This window comes from Acomys minous, assembly GCF_964271855.1.
Source record: "Acomys minous genome assembly, chromosome: 2".
Classification (NCBI taxonomy): domain Eukaryota; kingdom Metazoa; phylum Chordata; class Mammalia; order Rodentia; family Muridae; genus Acomys; species Acomys minous.
The window spans coordinates 78022776-78044792 of record NC_140484.1 but is presented as its reverse complement, the minus strand read 5'-3'; the positions used below and the strand labels follow the sequence as shown (position 1 = coordinate 78044792).

The window sequence follows — 22017 nt, the reverse complement described above, 5'->3', positions numbered from 1 at the left end:
TTGACCTATTTTATTTTATAACCAACTTATAATCTCACTTAGTAAACACATTAAAGCAGTTTTGTACTTAATTGTTTTCTTTTGAGACATTGTCTCTCTGTAGCCCAGGCTGGCCTAAAACTCAAAGTAGTCCTACCTCAGCCTTGGGAAAATGCTGGGATTGCAGATGTGAGATGACACACCCAGCATGCTTAACCTTTTAACCACTTCACCAATATAACTGCAGAAACCATCAAAACCATGTGTAGAGAGCTATGGTTGAGATTCATATGTGTAGCTGGGCTTGAGCTTGCTTGTTGTTGGAAAAAATTCTAGTTAGATTATTTGCCCAGTTTTTAAATAGGTTACTTTGTAATCTTTGTTCATTATGTATATGCTGGGGGGAGGGGTTGACACAGGGTTTCTCTGTGTAGCCCTGGCTGTCCTGGACTCACTTTGCAGACCAGGCTGGCTTTGAACTCACAGAGATCCACTTGCCTCTACAACCACGCAAGGCTTCATTATATACTTTTAAAGCCCTACATTATGTCTATCTTCTAATTTTTGTATGTATATGCATTTTTGTATATATGCACAAGTGCATGTGTGTGTTCAGTGTATGTGCACATGCGTGCAAGAGCTTGTGGAGGTCACAGAACAGCCTTGAATGTCTTGAGTATCCTTTCTCAGGTGCCATACAGTTTTTCTGTATTGTTGTTGTTTTTTGAGATAGACTTCTCACTGGCCTAGAACTTACCAAGTAGGCTGGCTGGTCAGCAACCCCCAGGGTTCCGTTTGTTATTGTGTCTCCAGTCCTATATTTTTGTTTGTTTGTTTGTTTTTGATCTAGAGTCTTGGTGTGTTGTCCATGCTGACTTCAAGTTCAAGTGCATCTTACTTCTGCCTCCCAAGTGCTGGATTAACATGTGTGCCCCACACCCAACTCTTGTATTTTTGTTACTGAGTTATATTGGTACTTCATACATTCTTAGATATAATCTGTTATCAGGCAGATTGCTTATATTTTCCCTATTCTGTAGGCTCTTTTTCCCCAGTTTCTTGATGGATTATTTTGATTATTCTGGTCTGTTGAGCATCCACACGAATTGTAGGGTTAAATATGTCCATTTCCTTAAAGACATTAGCTGGAATGAAGTGCAGTCCTCCTGCCTCTGCCCCTGCAGAACCTGGAGGTCTGCACACGTAGGCCTAGATAGGGCTTTAACATTTTAACATTCTAATTTATAATACATTTACATCTTTATCCCCTTACTTGTGTTCCCTCCAAACCCTCTTAGGTGAAATAACTTGACTTTGAACACACAGGCAACTAAAAGTGGCACAGCTACGCTGCAGATGTAAGGCATCTGATTTTCAAATCTTGCACTTTGCACTCTGTCACACATTTCATGCATATTTCTGTATTAGCGACTGACATGAAACAGCTTCATTTCAGTAAGTGGGCATGAGTGCCTTTATCATATAGCCACACTAAGGAGCCCCTGGGCCTTGCTGGGTGCGTTGTGTACTTCCCCTCTAAGAAATGCTGTGGATCTTGTTCATCACTGAGCTACGGTTCTCAGCTTCTAGAAAATGAGCTCTTGTTCCTTGAGAGTAGAGGAGTAAGCCAAAGAGTGGGCCGGAGGGGACTGCTCTGCTCATTAAAGGACATTCATAGTCCACTTAGGTTATTCAGAATTCTCTTCTATTGTAATGTACCTATGTTTGGTTAGAGGACACTTCTCTGAGTTAAACAATGTGCTTTTCATGTTGAAAACAAAGAGTGTCTTCTGATCTTTGTGCATGCACATGTAACAGACTTTTTATTTTTAATTTTTTTAGGAGTTAAAATAGTAGCAATCTTTATTGAGGGTATTGACTAAGAAAGTACAAAAAGTATTCTCTGCCTTAATCTTTTTTGTGTGTGAATGTTATTATTTTTTAATTTTAATTTTATTAATTTATTCAGATTACAACTCAATTGTTATCCCATCACTTGTATCCTCACATTCCTCCCTCCCTCCTGCTTTCACCCTATTCCCTTGCCCTAGGTGGACCTCCCCCGCCACTATATGGTCATAGGCTATCAAGTCTCATCTTGGTAGCCTGCTTATTCTTTCTTTGAGTGCCACTGGACCTCCCCACCAAGGGGAGGTGGTCAAATATGGAGCACCAGAGTTCATGTCAGAGTCAGTCCCCACTCTCCACATAACTGTGGAGAATGTCCTGTCCATTGGGTAGATCAGAGTAGGGGTTCAATGTTTACTACTTGTACTGTCCTTGGTTAGTGCAATAGTTTGAGGAGACCCCTCTGGGCCCCAATCCACTCATCACAATGTTCTTCTTGTAGGTTTCTAGGACCCTCTGGGTCCTTCTATTTCCCCATCTCCTATATTTGTCTTACCTAGAGTCTCAGTAGGATGTCCTCACATCTATCCCAATCTCCTGGTAAGTGAAGACTTTCGTGGGACGTACCTTTTGGGCTAGTGCCCAATTATAAGTGATTATATGTGAGTCTTTCTGCTTATGGATTAACTCACTCAGTATGATCATTTCCAGTCCCCTCCATTTGTCCACAAATTTCAGGATTTCCTCATTTTTAATAGCTGAGTAGTATTCCATAGTGTAAATGTACCACAGTTTCTTTATCCAGTCTTCAACTGAGGGACATTTAGGCTGTTTCCAGGTTCTGGCTATTATGAATAAGGCTGCTATGAACCTGGTTGAGCATATGTCCTTGTTGTGTGGTGGAGCATTTTCTGGGTATATTCCAAGGAGTGGAATAGCTGGGTCTTGAGGAAGCCCTATTCCCAGTTTTCTGAGAAAGCGCCAGATAGATTTCCAAAGTGGTTGTACAAGTTTGCATTCCCACCAGCATAGAAGGAGTGTTCCTCTCTCTCCACATCCTCACCAGCATGTGGTGCCACTTGAGTTTTTGATCTTAGCCATTCTGATGGGTGTAAGATAGAATCTCAGAGTCATTTTGATTTGCATTTCTCTGATGACTAAAGACGTTGAGCATTTCTTTATGTGTTTCTCAGCCATTTGATATTCCTCTGTTGAGAATTCTCTGTTTAGTTCTGAGCCCCATTTCTCAATTGGGTTATTTGGTTTGGTGGTGTTTAATTTCTTGAGTTCTTTATATATTTTGGATATTAGACCTTTGTCAGATGAAGGGTTGGTGAAGATCTTTTCCCAGTCTGTAGGCTGTTGCTTTGTAACAGACTTTTAAATCTAGAACAGTGAACATCTTCAGAATTGGCAGAAAAAAAATGCAGAAAACAAAACAAAACAAAAAGTAAGTTCTTGGTGTGAATCTTTCGGAATTATTAAAATATATAACACTTAACCAGAAGAAATGAGATGTGGCTTAGCTCTTGTGAACTGGACTTCTGATTTTAGGGTGAGAAGCATTTCAGATTGCCTCACAGTGTGGGTGGTACGATGCTTAGTAGCTGCCTTCGGTCAGTGCTAGATTTAACTTCCAATTGTAAAGTGTGTATTGAGCCTTCCACTTCCTGGTAGTTGGAATAGTACCAGTTTCTTCAGTATTCGCACAGCATTAATGCCTGTAGTTGTTTCCTTTTCTTCTCCTCTCTTTTTGGCAGTGCTGAGGTGGAAGCCAGAGCCTTGTGTATGCTTCTGATCACTGAGCTACACCCCCTTCGACTTTGTTTGTTTTTGTTTTTGTTTTGTTTTGTTTTTGAGACAGCGTTTTTCTGTGTAGTCTTGGCTGTCCCAGACTCGCTTTGTAGATCAGGCTGGCCTCGAACTCACAACGATCCACCTGCCTCTGCTCCTGAGTGCTGGCATTAAAGGCGCATGCTACCATGCCCGGCTCAACTTTTGATGTATACCAATTAACAGCTGGGTGCAGTGGCTCACCTATAACCTCAGCATTTAGGAGGCTGAGGAAGAAGGATTACTGAGAGTTCAAGGCTGAGCCTGGGCTACATGGTAACTTCCAGGCCAGATGAGGCCACATAGTGAGACCCCATCTCAAAATCAAACCAAACCCACACATTTCTCCTTAAGACAGTCTTAAGATGTGACGCAACAGATGTTGTAATCCAGAAGCAATTTGGTTTTGTAAGGAGAAGCTGGCTTTGTCATCACAGGTAAGCAGGACTAACAGGTGGGACGGGTTCCTTCTTAACAGTGTCAATCTCTTTCCTTGCAGTGCCTGGTACTTCTAGGGCAGTCCTGGCTGAAGAAATACGGTTACTATAAAGTTATCTTAATTTCTTTCTACCTAGAAGGAGCAGCTGCCATTGTCATGTTATTTCTGGGACAGGAATATTATTCCTGTTTGGCTATTTATCTCACTGTTATCATGTAAGTAAATGCCAGGTCCCTTTCAGCATTATACTGCACCTTTTCAGTACCCTTCTAAACACCAAAATATCTTTAATCTGAGTAGCTGGAGTTACAAGCATGAGGGACCATGCCCGTCTTAACATATCCGATCTTAATGAAATCTAATTATCATTTGTAGGCCAGGGCATTGTATCTTTCAGTGAAATTGTTTGAATGTTTACAGCTTGCATATTAGAAGCATTCCATATAGTAGATTTGTGTCAAAGATAGGCTCTGTTTAATAGCAAGGTGTGGTGGCTCATCTCTATAATCTGGCACCCAGAGGCTAAGGGAGGAGGATTGTCCTAAATTTTAGTTGAGCCTGGACTACAGAGTAAGTTTGTCTCAAAACAAACTAGCCAAAACAAACAAACAAACACAACAGAAACCAAAACAACCTCAAAAGGGGGCTGTGAGATAGCTCAGTTGGTAAACTGGTTTCCACACAAGTGTTAGGGTTCCTGGTACCACCTAAGAAGCCAAGACACAACAGCATGTGTCTCTAACCAGGTGCTTGGGAGGAGGCCATGGGCCATGGGGTAGAGACAGCAAAAACATCCCTGGAGCTCACTAGCCAACCTGTGAGCCCTAGGTTCAACCAGAGAGACTTTGTCTCAAAAAAACAAGATGGAGGCTGGAGAGGTAACTCAATAGGGACCCAGGTTCAGTTCCTGTCACCTACATGGCGTCTCACAACCATCTTTAACTCCAGTCCCAGGGTGTTTGATGTCCCCTTCTGACTTCTGTGGGCCCCTATGCACACATGGTACATACATGCATACATACACACTAGCTAATTAAATAAATGAATACATAATTTTTTAAAAAGATTAAGAATGTTTGAGGAAGACACATTTAGTACCCATGTGCAAACAACATGCTTATTCACACACACCTACACAAACACATATATTACACACATATAATAAATAAATGTAAAAAAAAAGAAAAAGTAGAACAAAACAACAACAAAAACCCAGGTGTATGCACACTTGTAATTCCAGTACTTGGGACGTAGAGGCAGGGGGATTAGAAGTTCAAGGTCATCCTTGGCTACTTAGCAAGTTCAAAGCCAGCCTGGACTGTGTGAAACCATCTCAGAAACAAGCAAGCCAACCAATGTTTTGTGTATTTCTGGAATTGAGCATGACATCCTGGTGCCCCTGCATGTGTACTTACCATGCCTATCCTTTTGAAAAAGCTATTCCCACCCTCCTGTTCGCACTATTCTACATTCAGACTTATTTTAAAAACAAAACAAAACTATGTGAGAGAGAACAAGGATGTGTGGTACTTGTCTTTCTAAGTCTCGTTTATGTCCCTGAACCTAGTGCTCTACAGGTCCATCCACTTTGCTACTTATGTCAGGATTTCATCCTTCTTTATAACTGAATAATATGCCATTATATAAACATACCATACTTTCCTTATCTGTCCATCCATTAGCAGGCACCTCGGCTAATTCCATATCATATCAACTGTGCGTAGTATCGCAGTAAACTAGGCCCTGTGAGCATCTCTTTGGCGTCTGTTTCCTTTGGTGGGGTACCCAGCAGCCAAGAAGCTGGATCTGCCGGTGCTCTAGTTTCAGGCTCTAAAGTTGCTGTTGCACAGCCGCTTCTCTAATGCACAGGCACGTCTGCAGTATGGGGGAGCCTTCTCTACATCACCCACATTTGACTTTTGGTTTTTGTGCTTTTGATAATAGCCATTCCTTTTTGTTTTTTTTGTTTTGTTTTTGAGACAGGGCTTCTCTGTAGCCTTGGCTGTCATGGAACTCCCTTTGTAAATAGGCTGGCTTGAACTCACAGAGATCTGTCTGCCTCTGCCATGCCATCCTTTTTTTTTTTTTTTAAAGATAGGGTCTCACTGTGTAGACCTGGCTGGCCTGGAACTTTTTATGTAGACCTGGCTGGCCTTGAACTCAGAGAGATCTGTCTGTCTCTGCCATCTGAGTGCTGGGATTAAATGTGTGCAACACTATGCCCAGCTGAAAATAAACATTGTAGCCGGAGTAAAGTAATAGCTGACATTTCCTGATGACTACTCTAGCATATATTTATGCCATTTGCTTATCTTTTTAGAAATTATTTTATGTGTGTGGGGAGGTTGCCTGCATGTATATCTGAGCAGCATATGTATACTTGTACCAGTGGAGATCAGATCCTCTGAAACCATAGTTACAGGTGGTTGTGAGCCACTGTGTGGGTGCTGGAATTGAACGTATGTCCTCTAAAATAGCATTCAGTACTCTTAACTATTGAGCCCTGACTCCAGTGTGACCATTTGTATCTCTTTTGGAAAAAGTTTGTTCAGACTATTTAATGAGATTGGCTTTAGTTTTAGGTTGTTTTTTTTTTTTTTATAGTTTGCTGTTATGAAGTTTTAAAAAACCCTTATATATTCTGTGTATTAATCCAGATTAATAGTTGACATGTATTTTCTCCCATCCTGTGAGCTCGCTCCTTATTCTTGATGTATTTCCTTTTGCTTTGAGTACATTTTTAGTTTCATGTAATTCTACTTGTCTATTTCTGCTTCTTGTTTTCTGTGTTTTGAATATTTTATAAAAATTAAATCAGCTCATATGCTGAGCAACTCAAATGACCTCTTATTGTTGTTAGACTTGCCCAATCTGAAAGTCTTCGCCTATGTCTTCTTCTGTTTTGCTCTGTTTGTTTGAGACAGGGTTTCACGTAGCCCAGGAGGGCCTTGGACTGTGTAACGAGAGTGAGTGTTGATTCTCCAGCGTGTGCATCCCAGGGGCTGGGGGTGCATGAGTGCACACTGTGCCCACATTTGCTTATTGTTTAAAGTTTAAAGTTATCTTATGTATATGAATGTTTCACTTGTGTGTGTGTGCCTGGTGCCCTCACAGAGGACAGAAGAGAGTGTAATCCTGAGACTGGAGTTACAGACAGTCATAAGACATCGTGTGGGCGCTGGGAACTGAACCTGTCTCTTGTTTTTGTGTTTTGTTTTTTTAAGAGCAGCCAGTTGTCTTAACTTCTTAGCCATCACTCCACCCCCATGTTTTGTTTTGATCTGTGCTTTGTAGTTGTAGAATGTTCATATGTGTACAGTATTTTGATTTTTTTTCTAGGGTGATTGTACATGCCTCTTTTTGCTTATTTAACTTGCCACTGGCTGACATGGTCGATGCAGATTTGCTGAAGTTTAACAGGCAGTAAGTATATGTATTCAGGTATTAACTACAAAATGTCACACTGATAGGAATTACCAGAGTCCTACAGCTCAGCTACCACATACGAGAGTGATGATGCTAAGGATTGTCACTGGGACCAAGAGAACAGAATATCATAGGATGGTCGCATTCACTCACCCCGGGCAGCTTTTTCTTTTCTTGGTTTGCAGTGCTGTGAAGTGAACCTCAGGGCTTTGCACATACTAGGCAAGTGCTCTGCCCTTGAGCTGCATCACCTGCCCCAGGCAGTATTTTCCTGTTTCTGAAAGGACATCATCATTTTTATTGCTTAGGCTCACACAACCAATGGTACATCAGGGTTAATGCTTAGGAACTAAAGTGAAATCTCAATTTGTTTTATGTTGTACAAATTTCAGTACACCAACATTTATGAAAGTTCAACACACATAAATGCCATATGGCTGTTTACTGTCAGATAAGCATAGTGACACCTTCCTGAAGTCTCAGCCACTCAGTGGACTGAGGCAGGAGGATCGCTTGAGTTCTAGGCCAATTGTATAGCAAGACCTTGTCTCAGTAAATAGTTGTGTGTTATGACTCACACCTGTAACCGTAGCCCTGCAGAGACTGAGTTCAGGGTTAGACTGTGCTAAATAGTGAGTTGAAGTTCAGTCAGGCCTACACTGTCTCAAACAAATCATCATCAACAACAAAAAGAATAACAACAAAAGAGTTAAGTTCTATTCTCTCTTAAGACTAAGGAATTCATATTTTATATTTGCTAAGCTATTTCTATAGTTGTTTACTTAGGTTGAAGGGAACTTCACACATGAAGAGGCCTTCTTACTTGAGTATAGAAACACAACAGATATGTTGGGATGGTTGAGCACACCTTTCATCCCAGCGTGGGAGGCAGAGGTAAATTGGTCTCTGTGAGTTCAAGGCCAGCCTGGTCTACATAGTAAATTGTAGCAAACAGGGCAGAGCTACACAGTGAGACATACTATCTTAATAATAATAATAATAATAATAATAATAATAATAATAATAAGAAGAAGAAGAAGAAGAAGAAGAAGAAGAAGAAGAAGAAGAAGAAGAAGAAATAGAACAAAATGTGATTTATATTGATCAAAGACCAACACTATTGTTGTCTCTTACAGGTCTCCTCTTCCCTTGATGGTTTTTGGCATCAGTTCCTTGTTTACCAGACCTGCCCAGTCTTTAGCTCCCATGTTGATACTCTCTAAGCTAAACCAATATGGATATGGAGACCCGAACAACAGGTAGAGTAAAAAACCAAAATAACCTTTGCAGTCATGCAAGCAAATTCACCTTTCTCCCATTAACTATTAAGAAAGCGTCTTGGCAGCCTGGTGTACAACACAAAGTGAGTCCAGGACAGCCAAGGCTACACAGAGAAAGCCCATCTCAAAAAAAAAAAAAAAAAAAGAAAAGAAAAGAAAGCGTCTTGGACTTTGGATATTGTTAGCTATTAACTCACATATCTCAAGTGAGATATAATAAAAGTATTAATGTTAAGGAGCTATGGGATGGTTTTAATACCACTATTGAAATCACATATATTGCATATGTCTGTATACTTCACACGAAGCTACATATTGATTATATTTTATATACCGTCCACTCCATTTCATGTTTCTGAGGACTTTCTGAATAAAGCAATACTGGGAATAAAAGATGAACAAGGAGCCTCCAGAGGATTCTAAAGATTACAAAATCCTGAGATACGTTCCTGCCAAAGTCTGGGATGACAGCTGACATTTACCTAGCATGCTGAAAGCTGAAAGTTCAGTTCCACAAAAGCAAAAGTATCCTCCCGGAAGTACCCAGTGTTCTGCGATTCTGTGGAGGGGTGTTCCCTGCCCCAGTCTGCCTGTGGTCAGGAACACGCATAGGAGTGCGGCTCCGTGAATTCAGATGGGAAGGACTGACAGCTTCCAGCACTTAGGGCCTTGTTGTGAGGAGGGGTCATTTAGTCCTCCTGTCACTTCCTTTGTCAGCTTTGTAGTTTTCCTTATGTAGATCTTGCATATTTTTCAGGTTTATATCTAAGTAAGTTATATTTTGGGGCACTAATATAAGTGACATTCCATTTGTGATGTAAAAGTCTACTTGTTTTTTGCTTGTATATAAGAACAGCATTGACTTTGGCATGGCAAAATATTTTGCAGTTTTTTTATAATTACTTTTTAGTTCCAGTCATTTTTTCTGTCAATTTTATGTTTTTTCTACATAGACAAAGGTTTTAAAGTTTTGTTATAACTTCTCTACTTTATTATGAATATTTTCACATATGTGAAAACATCGAGGAAGTTTCACATGATCAAACGTCGATTCAGCTGTCTATATTGGACTGATCAGTGTCCCTTTCTTCTGCTTATCAATCCAGACAACTTGTTTTTCCTTACAAATTTTTATTATGAAAAAATGTGTGCCGGGCGTGGTGGCACATGCCTTTAATGGCAGTACTCAGGAGGCAGAGGCAAGTGGATCACTGTGAATTCGAGGCCAGCCTGGTCTACACAGCGAGTCTAAGACAACCAAGGCGGTTACACAATGAAACCCTATCTCAAAAAAACAAATAACCTTTTGTATTTATTTATTTTTATTTTATGTGCATTTGTGTTTTGCCTGCATGTATGTCTGTGTGAAGGTGTTGGATCTTGAAGTTACAGACAGTTGTGAGTTGCCATGTGGGTGCTTGGAATTGAACCTAGGACCTCTGGAAGAGCAGTCAGTGCTCTTAACCACTGAGCCATCTCTCCAGCCCCCATTATGAAAAATTTTAAACACACAAAATAGCTTAAAGTACAGAGAAAATTCATATAGTCATTCCTTAGGTTAAAGAATTAATATCATACATATTTGGTTCTAGGAAATTTGTACATTTGGTTATTCAGTGTGCATGTGTGTGTGTGTGCATGTGCATGTGCACATGCACACACACTCACACCAGCAACCAGTTGCAGGAATTGGGTCTTTCCCTCCACTCTGGGGGTCCAAGAAATTGAACTTAGGTTGTCCGTCCTGGCAGTGAGTGCCTTTATCCATTCAGCCATCTAACTAGAACTCTTAACCTTCTTGCTTCTGCTTCCCAAGTGCTGGGCTTACTGAGATGAGCAGACCCCACGTGTCTATACAGTCCTTCTGTAAAGTCCATATAATCTGGTCACTTTTTTTGTTGTTGTTTTTGGGGTTTTTATTTTGTTTTGTTGGTTTGTCAAGACAGGGCTTCTCTGTGTAGCCTTCGTTGTCCTGGACTCACTTTGTAGACCAGGCTGGCCTTGAACTCACAGTGATCCTCCTGTCTCTGTCTCCCGAGTGCAGGGATTAAAGGCGTACTCCACCCTGCCCGGCTTAATCTGGCCACCTTTGTTTTTGTGGTACTAGGGATCGCTCTCAGGGCCTTGAGCAGCATCCCATCTTTTAGTAGAATCTGAGGGAACTCTTTCATAATCCCCATGTACTAGGGGACTCTTTTTCTTATGGGGGGAGCTGCTGTAAATCTAGAATAATTAAAAGCTTCAAGTAAGTTTGTGGCAGAAAGCTACGGTGATGGGAAGGGGAAGAGACAGGCTCAAAGAGTCGTGTGGCCATATAGCTCCTGTTTTAGCTTCCTAGAGAATTGGGACAGCAAGGGAGGAAGAACAGGTTTGTTTAACTTGCTCTGAATTATCTCTGTTTTCAAAAACCACAAAGGCTCTACAGTCAAGATCCTTAACCCCATTTGTACATTAGCATTACAAGCTCCAGTGGCCAGGTCACACCCCAGATCAGTTCAGTCAGAAACTCTGGAGGAGTGATCCGGCCACCAGCATTCTTTAAAGCTCCCCACCTTTGCCCTCCTGAAGCCAAGGTGAGAAACTAGAGATTTACAGCCTTGGGACCAGCAGCTCTGAGCACTGATTCTTGTTGGCTCAGCAACATGACACGTTGGCAGCCTGACATGTTGGCAAACTAGTTTCTTGATACTGTAAGCATTTTCAGGGATACAAGCACACATAGGCACTTGGGTATCATTTATCTTTTAAGTGATAACTAAACCTTGGCCTCTGGTGGCCTCATGTGGCTCATACTATCTGAAAGTCCAGAGGCTGACTGTAGCACTCAGCAGGTGTGCTTTGCTGAGCAGAGACCCACCAATATAAAGGACTGAGCAAACCTGTCTGTCCAAATAAGTGTCACTCTTGCAGATACGTTTTCTAGCATCTCATCCTATCCTACCCCTTTCCTTCCTTCCTTCCTTCCTTCCTTCCTTCCTTCCTCCTTCCCTCCCTCCCTTCCTTCCTACCTCCCTTCTTTTCTTCCTGTTTTTGAGACAGTGTTTCTCTATGTAGTCCTACAGATCACTGTGTAGACCAGTCTGGCCTTGAGTTCACAGAGACTCACCTGCTTCTCCTCCTGAGTGTAGCGTCTGATTCTCTGCTTTCTGTCCAGTGTACAGAGCCAGCTAACTCAGGCTAGTGTTCTTCCCTTTGCCCCTTTTAAAAGATGCTCTAAATGTTTTGATGTGATTAAAGAAATATTATTTCTGAGCTAGATGCCAGTACTTGAAAAGGCGAGGCAGGAGATTGTGTGAGTTTTAGGCCAGGTTGGGATATACAGTGAGTTCCAGATCATTCTAGGCTAGAGTGAATTTGTTAATAGAGGTCTATAGTTAGGTAACTTGAGCAAGAAAACCAGTATAATCCCTAGTTATATGGGGTAAGATATGTTATGTAGTGATGGTAGAAATGGATGACCAGGCTTGGGCATGGTAGGACACACCTGGGTTGTTATTTGTTTGTTTTTGAGACAGGCTCTCACCTTGTATCCCTGGGTGCCCTAGAACTTGCTGTGTATGCTTAAGATGGCCCAGAAATCCCCTCTCTCTGCCTCCCAAATGCTGGGATTAAACAGGTATGCTACCACACCTGACAGTGAGTGTAAGGCCATCCTGATCTATGTTGTAAAATTGACGCCAACCAGGTCTACACAATGAGACATTGTCTTTAAAAGAAAAGAAATGGATCATCAATTTTATATACATAATTTGCTGAAAAAAAATCACATGAACTCTGGAGATGTAGTTCAGTGACTAATCACTTGCCAAGTGTGTGTGTGGTTCAATCCCTAGCATTGCAAACATGAAGCAGATAGTTTAGAAATTATAGAATAAGCTGCCATCATATTGCACAAGAGAATGCACAATATAGCTCTAAGGTGTTATAGAAAAGATCTCCTCCTTTCACTTGCTCAACTAAGTAGATTTGTGTTCTTTCTTGGTAGATGTTTATGAAATTTTTGTAGTGTTAATACTAAGCTAGAGTCCTAAGGTTTGTTCCCTCTCTGTATACATGGCATTAGGGGGGCAGAAGGGCAAGTCCAGTATGCTGAGCAAGTCCAGAGGTGAGAGAAGCCACAACTGCAAAGGAATGTAGGCGTGTAATTGGTTACTTGCTCAGGATGCAGCAGGCACACCGGCTCCATGCGTCAGGAGTGCCCAGCAGTCCTGCTGCTTCACAGGGCATTAGGAATACAAAGGTACATTTCACCAGGGCTCATAGACCGCCAGTTTTATTCCCTGGATAACACTTTTCGTCTACTGGTGTGTTGTAAATAACTGATTAATAAATAAAATTGAAACCTCAGTGGGGGTGGCCTTTAATGCCAGCACTCAGGATGAAGAGTTTGAGGCCAGCCTGGTCTACAGAGTGAGTTCTAGGACAACCAGGACTACACAGAGAAGCCCTATCTTGAAAAACTAACTAAATCATTTAAGAAATAATTTTTGTTGGGTATAATGGCTTATACCTCTAATACTACCTCATAGGAGGCTGAGGCAGGAGGATTACCATGACTCTGAAGCTGGCATGTACTATACAGGAGTTCTAGGCCAAATTAAGCTATATAGAATATGAGAGCCTATCTAAAAAATCCAAACCAAACCAAACCAAAGCAAGACAAAAACCAAAATGAATAATGGCTTCCTGTAGCCAATCTGGTTACAGCATCTTCCTTCCTTCCTTCCTTCCTCCCTTCCTTCCTTCCTTCCTTCCTTCCTTTCTTTCTTTCTTTCTTTCTCCTCCTTATCCTTTTCTTTCTTTTTTTCTTTCTTTCTCTGTTTTGTCAAGACAGGGTTTCTCTGTGTATCTTTGGCTGTCCTGGATTCACTTTGTAGACCAGGCTGGCCTCGAACTCACAGTGATCTGCCTGTCTCCTGAGTGCTGGGATTAAAGGTGTACGTTACCATGCCTGCCTCCCTCTCCCCCTTTTTTTTTTAATACTGGAAATGTGACCCAGGGTTTGGGGCATGCTAGGTAAATGCTCTGCCACTGAGATCCACCCCAAGACATACAAGTGTGTTAAAAATTACATATGAAGCGTTCCATGTGAACTGTATATCTTACCATAGAGATATTCATACATCTACATTTATTGTTGCTCTGTTTACTATGTATAGTAGTGAATTAGAACCAACCTTCATGTCCATCTACAGATGAATGAATAATGAAAGTCTGATACATATATAAAATAAATATTACTCAGCTCTAAAGAAAACTGAGGTCACCATGTGTGGTAGCAAATGTCTTTAATCTGACACATGCCTTTATTTCTAGCACTTGTAAGACAGGCAAGATTTTTATGAGTTGAAGGTCAATCTGGTCTATATAGAGAGTTCTAAGCTAGACAAGGCTATATAGAACTTGTTTCAGAAATTAAAATAATTTTTAACATATGCACCATTTCTTTTGCTGGTTTTCTGTCTTGAAGTTTCATAACAGATACCTCCAAAATTATATTCATGAATAAAGTTTAGAAAGTGGTGTTTCCCTCTTTCAGTGGCAGAGTAGCAAGGACTCAGATACAAAATGATTCATCTCAGAGTGAATCACCTACAAATCCAAAGTAGTCTTAAGGTTTGTATTTTAAAATCTTTCTTTTTTTTCTTTAGGGTGTGTGTGCGCATGTGTGTGTGCATATATACAATTGCACGTGTATGTAGAGGACAAAGGTCAACCTCATGTCATTCCTGAAGTGCTATTTCACTTTTTAGGCAGGGTCTGTCACTGGCCTGAGGCTCAGCATGCAAGCTAGGCTGGCTGCCTGTGAGCCCGAGTGATCTTCTCTTATCTCCACTAACTATAGTGGACACAAGCATTTGCATCACTATAAATTAAAAACATTTGTCCCAAAGGATTACAGTTAAGGCTACATTAGTTTACTGATATCATGTCAGAAATGGGGTTATGACATGTGGGGGGAAATTCTATCAAGATGTGCCTAGAAGCACAAACATATATGTACTTTTGATTTTTTCATAGAATTACGGCCTCTGTTAATTAAAGAAAAACTTTTTATTGATTTTTTTTATGAGTTTCACATCACACACCCCAATCCCTCTCATCTCCATGTCTCTTCATAGCCACCCTTTGCCCTTTCAACCTCCCCCAAAAGAAAGCAAAAATGAAATATATATACATATATACATACACATACATACATACATACATACACACACATAAAAAACATAAAAAAATCTTGTCGTGGAAGCTATTGTGTGTCACAGTGTGTCTCACAGTATATCCTTTTGTCCACATATCTTTACCTGCAAATGTTCATTGCAATGAGTCATTGGTTTGGTTTGAGGCCTCTGGCTCCTGCTACACTGAGGTAGATGATGGAGTGGGACAGCTCAAAACCCTGGATCTGGGCCTAGTTGGCAGCTGAGTTGGTCAGCCTGCCAGCTCTCCTGCACCCACACTTCCAGCACTACCCAGGCTAGTTCACACAATGCTTCAGCCAGCAAGGGGCAGGGCTACCTCTTCCACTCTCATGCCCTCAGACCAGCTGGCCTACATCTACACCACCAAGGCCAGCTTTAATGTGCTGCCAAGGCAAGGTGCTCTCTCAAGCACTGCAGCCTGTGATGGGCAGGGCCAGCTCTTCTGCTCTCATCACCCCGAGGCCACCTCTCCTGCCTGCTGCAGGTGGTGAGGGGTAAGGAGGAGGGCATCTCCCTAGTGTCCCTGCCTCCTCACAGGCAGATGTGTGGTGGGGCCAGCTCTCCCGTGCTTACACCCTTGAGGTAGCTCACCACTGCTCCAGCCACTGGGCCAGCTCTACTGTGATGCCCAGGCGAGATGAAGGACGTGTATTCCAGGTGCTGTAGCCAGCAAGAAATAGAGTCTTCTCTCCATAGTGCTACAGCCAATGAGGGGTGGGGCCAACTTTGCATGATCCTTGGACATCAACATGGTCCCAGGAGGCAGCCCAGACCAGTATGTCCATGTGGTCTTCAGTGGTAACATGGGCCACAGACATCTACACAAAACCCTGCTGCTACATAGCAGTGGACCTAGATATGGCCCTCAGTGGCAGCAAGGGCTGTGACTTCACCATGGCCTTAGGCAGCAGGGCAGGCTCTTCACAACAGGCTGTTCCTCTCTTGCCTCCATTTCTGCCCCTCTTTATGATGCTCAGACTGTTCCACTTCTCTTTCTCTCCCATCTGCCTGCTACATACGTGCACCACCACTACATATTGGCTCCCGCTGCAGGCAGGCCACAAGGCTGGCAGGCCTCTGGGGGTTTTCACCTGCCTGCATCACGCCATGTGGCTGCAGACGGATCTGCCAATGTTCACTGCCCCACCACCACCACACACACACATGAAAGGGAGAAAAAAATATAAATAAATGTTCTCTTTCTGCCATACATCTGTACCATGAAAGGACATGATTTCCTGGGGCTGACAATGTGGCCCAATGGTAGAATGCCTGCCTTATGTGTGCAAGATCCTAGTTGCAGTCTCACAGGGCATCATTTTCTGTCTGCAAACAAATAAAAGCCCCTACTAAAATCTAACCAAATTGGTTCTCTCGTCTTACACTTCTAGCTTCTAGAACCGTGAGGGAAAAAATTGCAATATTGGTTCCCAACCTCTAGACCCCTCCCCCACTCCTGGCTCTGTTTTTTGGTACAGGTCTTGCTATGTAATGTGGAATGACCTTGAATTTGTGATCTCTTGTCTCAGTCTCCCATGTCCTGAGATTACAGGCCCAGCTATAGGCAATTATTCTTAACAACTGACTGAACAAAAGGGGGAGTTTCTTCTCTGCTCCCAAGGTAGCAACAGTTTCTGTATCTGTGAGTTTCCCCAACTCTGTCACAAGAGATTTTTCTGCCAGGTAGACCTTAAGTTTCTTTGGCCCTTTCCATCCTGAGCACATCTTTCCTCAGCAGGGATATGCATTGGTACTGACTTGGCTTACAACTCCAGTGACCAGGATTGCCAGTATTTACTACTGGCAATAAAAGTTGCTTCATGGATGCAGCCCCAGGAATTTCAGGTGATATCAGTGGGGAAAAGGAGAGTGGAGAGGAGCCAGGCCTCACTTCAGCTTTGTGATTAGGGAGAGTTTATACATAATAAAAATTGAGGTTCCAGTATGATAGCTGATCTTACTCCCCCCCTTTGCTTCAGAGCGCTGACTCTACAAATGCCTTAGCAGGTGTAAATTAAGAAAGTAAGATGTACTAGATGACAATATTTGAAGATATTATTGCCTACAGTTAGGTTATTTTTTCTCTTGAGAGGAGAAAGTCATGAAAGAAAATGGGGTGCATAAAATTTTCTCATAAGGAAAAATATCATTATAATTACATGCTCAAATTAAACATATTTGTTTGTGGTTTCTTTGCTTCCATTAGAAGAGAAGGCTTGTTGAATGCCAACTTAATTTTTTTTTATTAAAGATCTATTTATTCATTATTTATACAGTATTCTGCTTGCATGTGTGCCAGCAGGCCTAAAGAGGGCACTAGATCTCATTATAGATGGTTGCGAGCCACCTGGGAATTGAACCCAGGACCTTTGGAAGAACAGCCAGTAGTGCTCTTAACCTCTGAGCCATCATCTCTCCAGCCCAACTCTATTTTTTTTTTTCTTCTCTGTATCCTAAGAACCTAAAGCAGCAGATATACTATAAATATTTGGTGGGAAAAAAGCATGGGCACAGCTTAAGAATGAATGAATTAACATGTGCATGTGCAAGTGTGGAGGTCAGAGGACAATTTGTGGGAGTCAATTTGTTTTCCCATTGTGAGGGTCCCCAGGATCAAATGTGGCTCACTGAGTCATCTTACCTGCCTTAAGAAGTATTTTTTATATTGGAGATTCATTCAAAATGTTGGTATCTTACTGTTCCAGCACTGTGAAGAGACACCATGGCCAAGGCAACTTATAAAAGGGAAGCGCTTGATTGGGGACTTACTTACAGTTTCAGGGGGGTGCGTTCATGATCAGCATGGTGGGCAGTATGGCCACAGGCAGGCATGGTGCTGGAGCAGTAGCTAAGAGCTTACATCTGATCTGCAAGACGGAGGCAGAGAAAGCTCACTGGACCTGGTGAGGGCTCTTGAAACTTGAAGCCACCCCCAGGGACATGCCTTCTGCAATAAGGCCACATCTTCCAGTCCTTCCTGACAGTCCACCAGCTAACTGGGAACCAGGCATGCAAATAAGTGAGCCTGTGGGGGCCACTCTCATTCAAACCAGAACAGTTGGTGAGGTTGGAAATGACGAGTGAAGACATGCGGACAGCAAAATAGCCTAGTTAGTCAATAGGTTCATGCATATTCTAGCGGAGAGAGGAGAACAAATTCTCTAAAATCATGTCTCTTCTTGGGACACAATTTTAAGAGAAAGGAATCTTGAGAAGCAAGCGTGGGATACGTGGGAAAGGAGCACTGAGAAGCAGGTGCGTGCCTGTTACCCCAGAAGGGTTGCCCCAGGTTTGAGGCAGTCTGATCTATGTCATCAGTCCAGGCCAGCTACAATAAAGCCCTGTTTTGAGAAAAGAAAAGAACCTGAAAGACAAAGAAATCTTTGAAGAGCTCCAAGACAGCCCATGAAGTAATGGGGAACTCACAGGTGCTTTGGAAAGGGTGAAGCCGTTCAGGGCAACATAAGCCTAAGTGTTCCTCATGGACTTCTAGCAGGACAGCTGCCAGATAGTTGGACCCACTGGAATGTTTGTTCCTTTGCTACCTTTGAGCATGTAGACACACACGTGCGCACGCACACCACACACACACACACACACACACACACACACACACACACGGTGTGTTATATGCATGTATGTGTGTGGGTACACATGCATGAAGGCCAGAAGAGGATGTTGGATGTGCTGCTGTTTGACTCTATGCTACTTGGAGACAGGGCCTCTCATTAAACCTGAACCCTAGGCTGGCAGCCAGACAGTCTCATCCATCCTCCCCCGCCCAGCTCTGACACTGGGGTTACAGGTGTGGTAGGTGTACCCAGCGCTCTTGCTTGCTTTTACACAGCGCTGGCATGCAAACTCAGGTCCTCATGCGTGAGCAGCAACTGCTCACTACCTACAGAGCCGCCTCTGCAGCCTCGCCTAGTCTAAGGCAGCATGCTCACTAGAGGCTCTGACTCTACAAATTGTCACAGGTGTTCTCCAGAACCTTCTCCCCAGGAAAACAGGAGGAAAAAAAAAAAAAAGACGTTTCCATCTCAGAGGTGGAAAAGCTCCCAGAGAGAGCCCCTTGCAGCTGGAATCCAATTTCTTGATATTTCTGAAGCTGGAATCTGTTATAACTAGAGAATACTGAAGGATAATGGGCTCCTGTAGCTAATGAAACACTGAGACCAGAGCACAGAGGTGCCTCTGCCAAGCAGAAACCAGCCTTTTCATAAGGCACATATTGTAATAATTCTGCCCAGCAGGCAGCTCTTAGTTGTGGTCCCCCTCTCTAAGGGCTTGATTAGGCCACTTCCTTTTTCTCTTTTATTACAGACACGATTCTGTTTCAGAGTGGAATGTGGGTTCCATTACCTCTTGGAATTTTGCACCCATTGTCTCCTGTCTAGTGTGCTGTATGTCAAAGCAATGAACAGTCAGGGCTGCTGAGCAGTGCCTCACAGTTACACGCACCTACAACCTCGGGTTCAAAAGCACAGCCGTGACCTTGTGCTCTCACTCTGGAAATCTGTGCTCAGCTGTTTCAAACCTCATTGTCTTAAGAGACTAATTAACTGGTTGTGGCCAATTGCATACCACCTTCACCCAGCATGCGTCAAAGCAGCTAATTTACAGTAACATGGGCATAAGTGCCAATTGGGAAGGCATGGTTTTCAGGCCACTGTGGCTGCAAGTGGCAGCAATGTCGTGTAGGCTAGCCTCAACAGAACAGGGACCTTCTGGTTATATGTGAAAAGTCCCAAATGATGTCAGGAGCCTTTCACCTTCTCTCCGTTTTGGCTTCAAGATTTTACTACTGGTAGCTTCAAAGCTCATAGGCTTACTGACTGAATAGCTCCAGGCTGTGAAGAAATATGCACCTTTGACCCAGCAGCACATCAGAAGTCTGCAGGCAGATCCCAAGAGGCACTGTGTGAGTCACATGCCTATCACAGAGGCAGTAGGAATTTATAAGGCATGACTTCCCTCTGACTGTTGGGACTGGAGTGGGAAAGTTAGGCCCCACCAAGTCTCAAGGACAGAGGCAGTTTCCTGTGGAAGAGGGGAAAAGATTTTTCTTAAAAGAGGGAATTCTGGGAAGACAAAATACCACATGCTTCTAGGAATGACATTTTCCATGGAGAATTTGGGCAGAGTAAAGTGAGGCCACCATCTGGAATAGTGAGCATTCTAGCTGCTGACCTCAGACTTTGTAGGAGTCAAGGTGAAGGGTGAGTTTAAGGAGTGAGGCTCAGAAGGATGGCCACACCTAACAAGTGTAATGCAGGGTACTACGACCGCTTCATGACAGGGCTTTTAGAGGGTGGTAGATATGGCTGGAATATCTTCATATAATTCTAGACAGAAGCCTTATAGCTGACATGTATGCATATTTTCAGAACTGTTGATATACTTTTTTCTGAGAAGCCTTTAGTAGAGTTCACTTGCTAAAAGTAGGAAAAGCTTCTGACAGAAAAGGTTCTTTTCTATCACCCTGAGAAGTTCCATCATAATACTTTTATAGGCATCATATGTACTAGGAAAGAATATCTAAACTTATCCTCTTTGTTTAAAGCTTGGCAGATATTTCAACACTGAATACATTTGAGGATGCATATATACATACATACATATATACATACACATACATACACACATACATACATGTACATACACACATACATACATACACATATACACATACATACATATACACTCATACATAGACACACACATACACATATGTATATACATACATATTACATACACATACGCACGTACACATATACACACACATACACATACATATACAGGATGAATGATATTTCTCTGTAACTCAGACAGGCCTTGAGCTTGCGACCCTCTTGTCTCAGCAGTTACAAATCTGTACCATCAGGCCCAGCAGTATAATTCTTTTGTTTGTCTTTCAGACAAGGTCCTGGGTTGGCCTGGAACTGCCTATGTAGCCCAGGCTAGCCTCAGACCCACAGCCCTCCTGCTTCAGCATGCACTACCATGCCCAGCCTGAGGGTGCACTGAAAGCCTCCACTTTGTGTCCTGGGCTCTGTTCTCTGTCCATCCATGCGCGGCATGTGGTTCTGTATCACAGAGGCAGCTCTTGTCACCAAGGAAGGGGATCACCGTCCTTTGAGCAACTAGAAGGGAGAAATTACTCGAACAAATCAATATTATGCAACACAATGTCCCTTTCTTGATAAATGATCTCATAGATAAAGTGTTACTGAACGCCATGTGTTGGATAGCTCTGACTTAATAAGGAAAGAAGCCGCTTGGGGAAATATTAACCGTTGTACATCTTCTCCCCTAGAATATTTTTAGATCTTCAAGACAGCGTGTTTAGTTTGGTGTGTGTGGTCCCGCTGGGCATCGCCACAGTGCAGATTCTGACTTGGAGCTCCTTCTCCATCAGGAGCAGAACAGACTACTCAGTAGGGACTGTGTTAGCACAGTGGCCATGACACCCCTTCAAGTGCTTGCCAGGTCTTACAGGCTGTGCTGGGCTCAGAGGCGGAAATGATCTTTACACCTTCTCAGCTGTTTAAAACCCGAAGCAAATAAAACAAAACCTGATAGCACATTTTGAGTGTTTTTGTTTGTTTGTTTTTGCCTCTTTAAGTTACTGCCTCTCCATGGGCTGTTTCCTGGCGTTCTCACAGCCTGGGACCTGAGACTCTTCACCGCTGGGCTGCCGTGTGTAACTGGGGCTCGCCGCTCAGTACACACCCTCTTAAAAGTTCTCCAAATCTCACCGGGTGGTGATGGCGCACACCTTTAATCCCAGCACTTGGGAGGCAGAGGCAGGTGGATCTCCATGAGTTCGAGGCCAGCCTGGACTACAAAGTGAGTCCTGGACAGCCAAGGCTACACAGAGAAACCCTGTCTCAAACAAACAAAGTTCTTCAAATCTCATATTGCTTCTCTGACCAATTTTATGAAAAGGCAGCATTCCTTCCTCCCATTTTTTCCTGTTCGAGCTGGGACACTTTTTCATGTGAGGCAA

The 22017-nt window shown here is 42.7% G+C and overlaps 1 protein-coding gene across 8 annotated transcripts in view; it reads left to right on the top strand.

Moving 5' to 3' along the window:
• Positions 1 to 21592, top strand: part of LOC311592599 (transmembrane protein 180-like) — a 34456-nt gene extending 12864 nt beyond the window's left edge. For all 8 annotated transcript variants that reach the window (XM_084773223.1, XM_084773221.1, XM_084773220.1 and 5 more), the window contains 4 exons: positions 4160 to 4314; positions 7439 to 7522; positions 8662 to 8784; positions 21325 to 21592. In XM_084773223.1, the coding sequence (XP_084629349.1) occupies positions 4160 to 4314; positions 7439 to 7522; positions 8662 to 8784; positions 21325 to 21475 (513 nt within the window). In that variant the 3' untranslated portion in view covers positions 21476 to 21592. The remainder of the gene's footprint in view (positions 1 to 4159; positions 4315 to 7438; positions 7523 to 8661; positions 8785 to 21324) is intronic.
• The last annotated feature ends 425 nt before the right edge of the window (positions 21593 to 22017 follow it).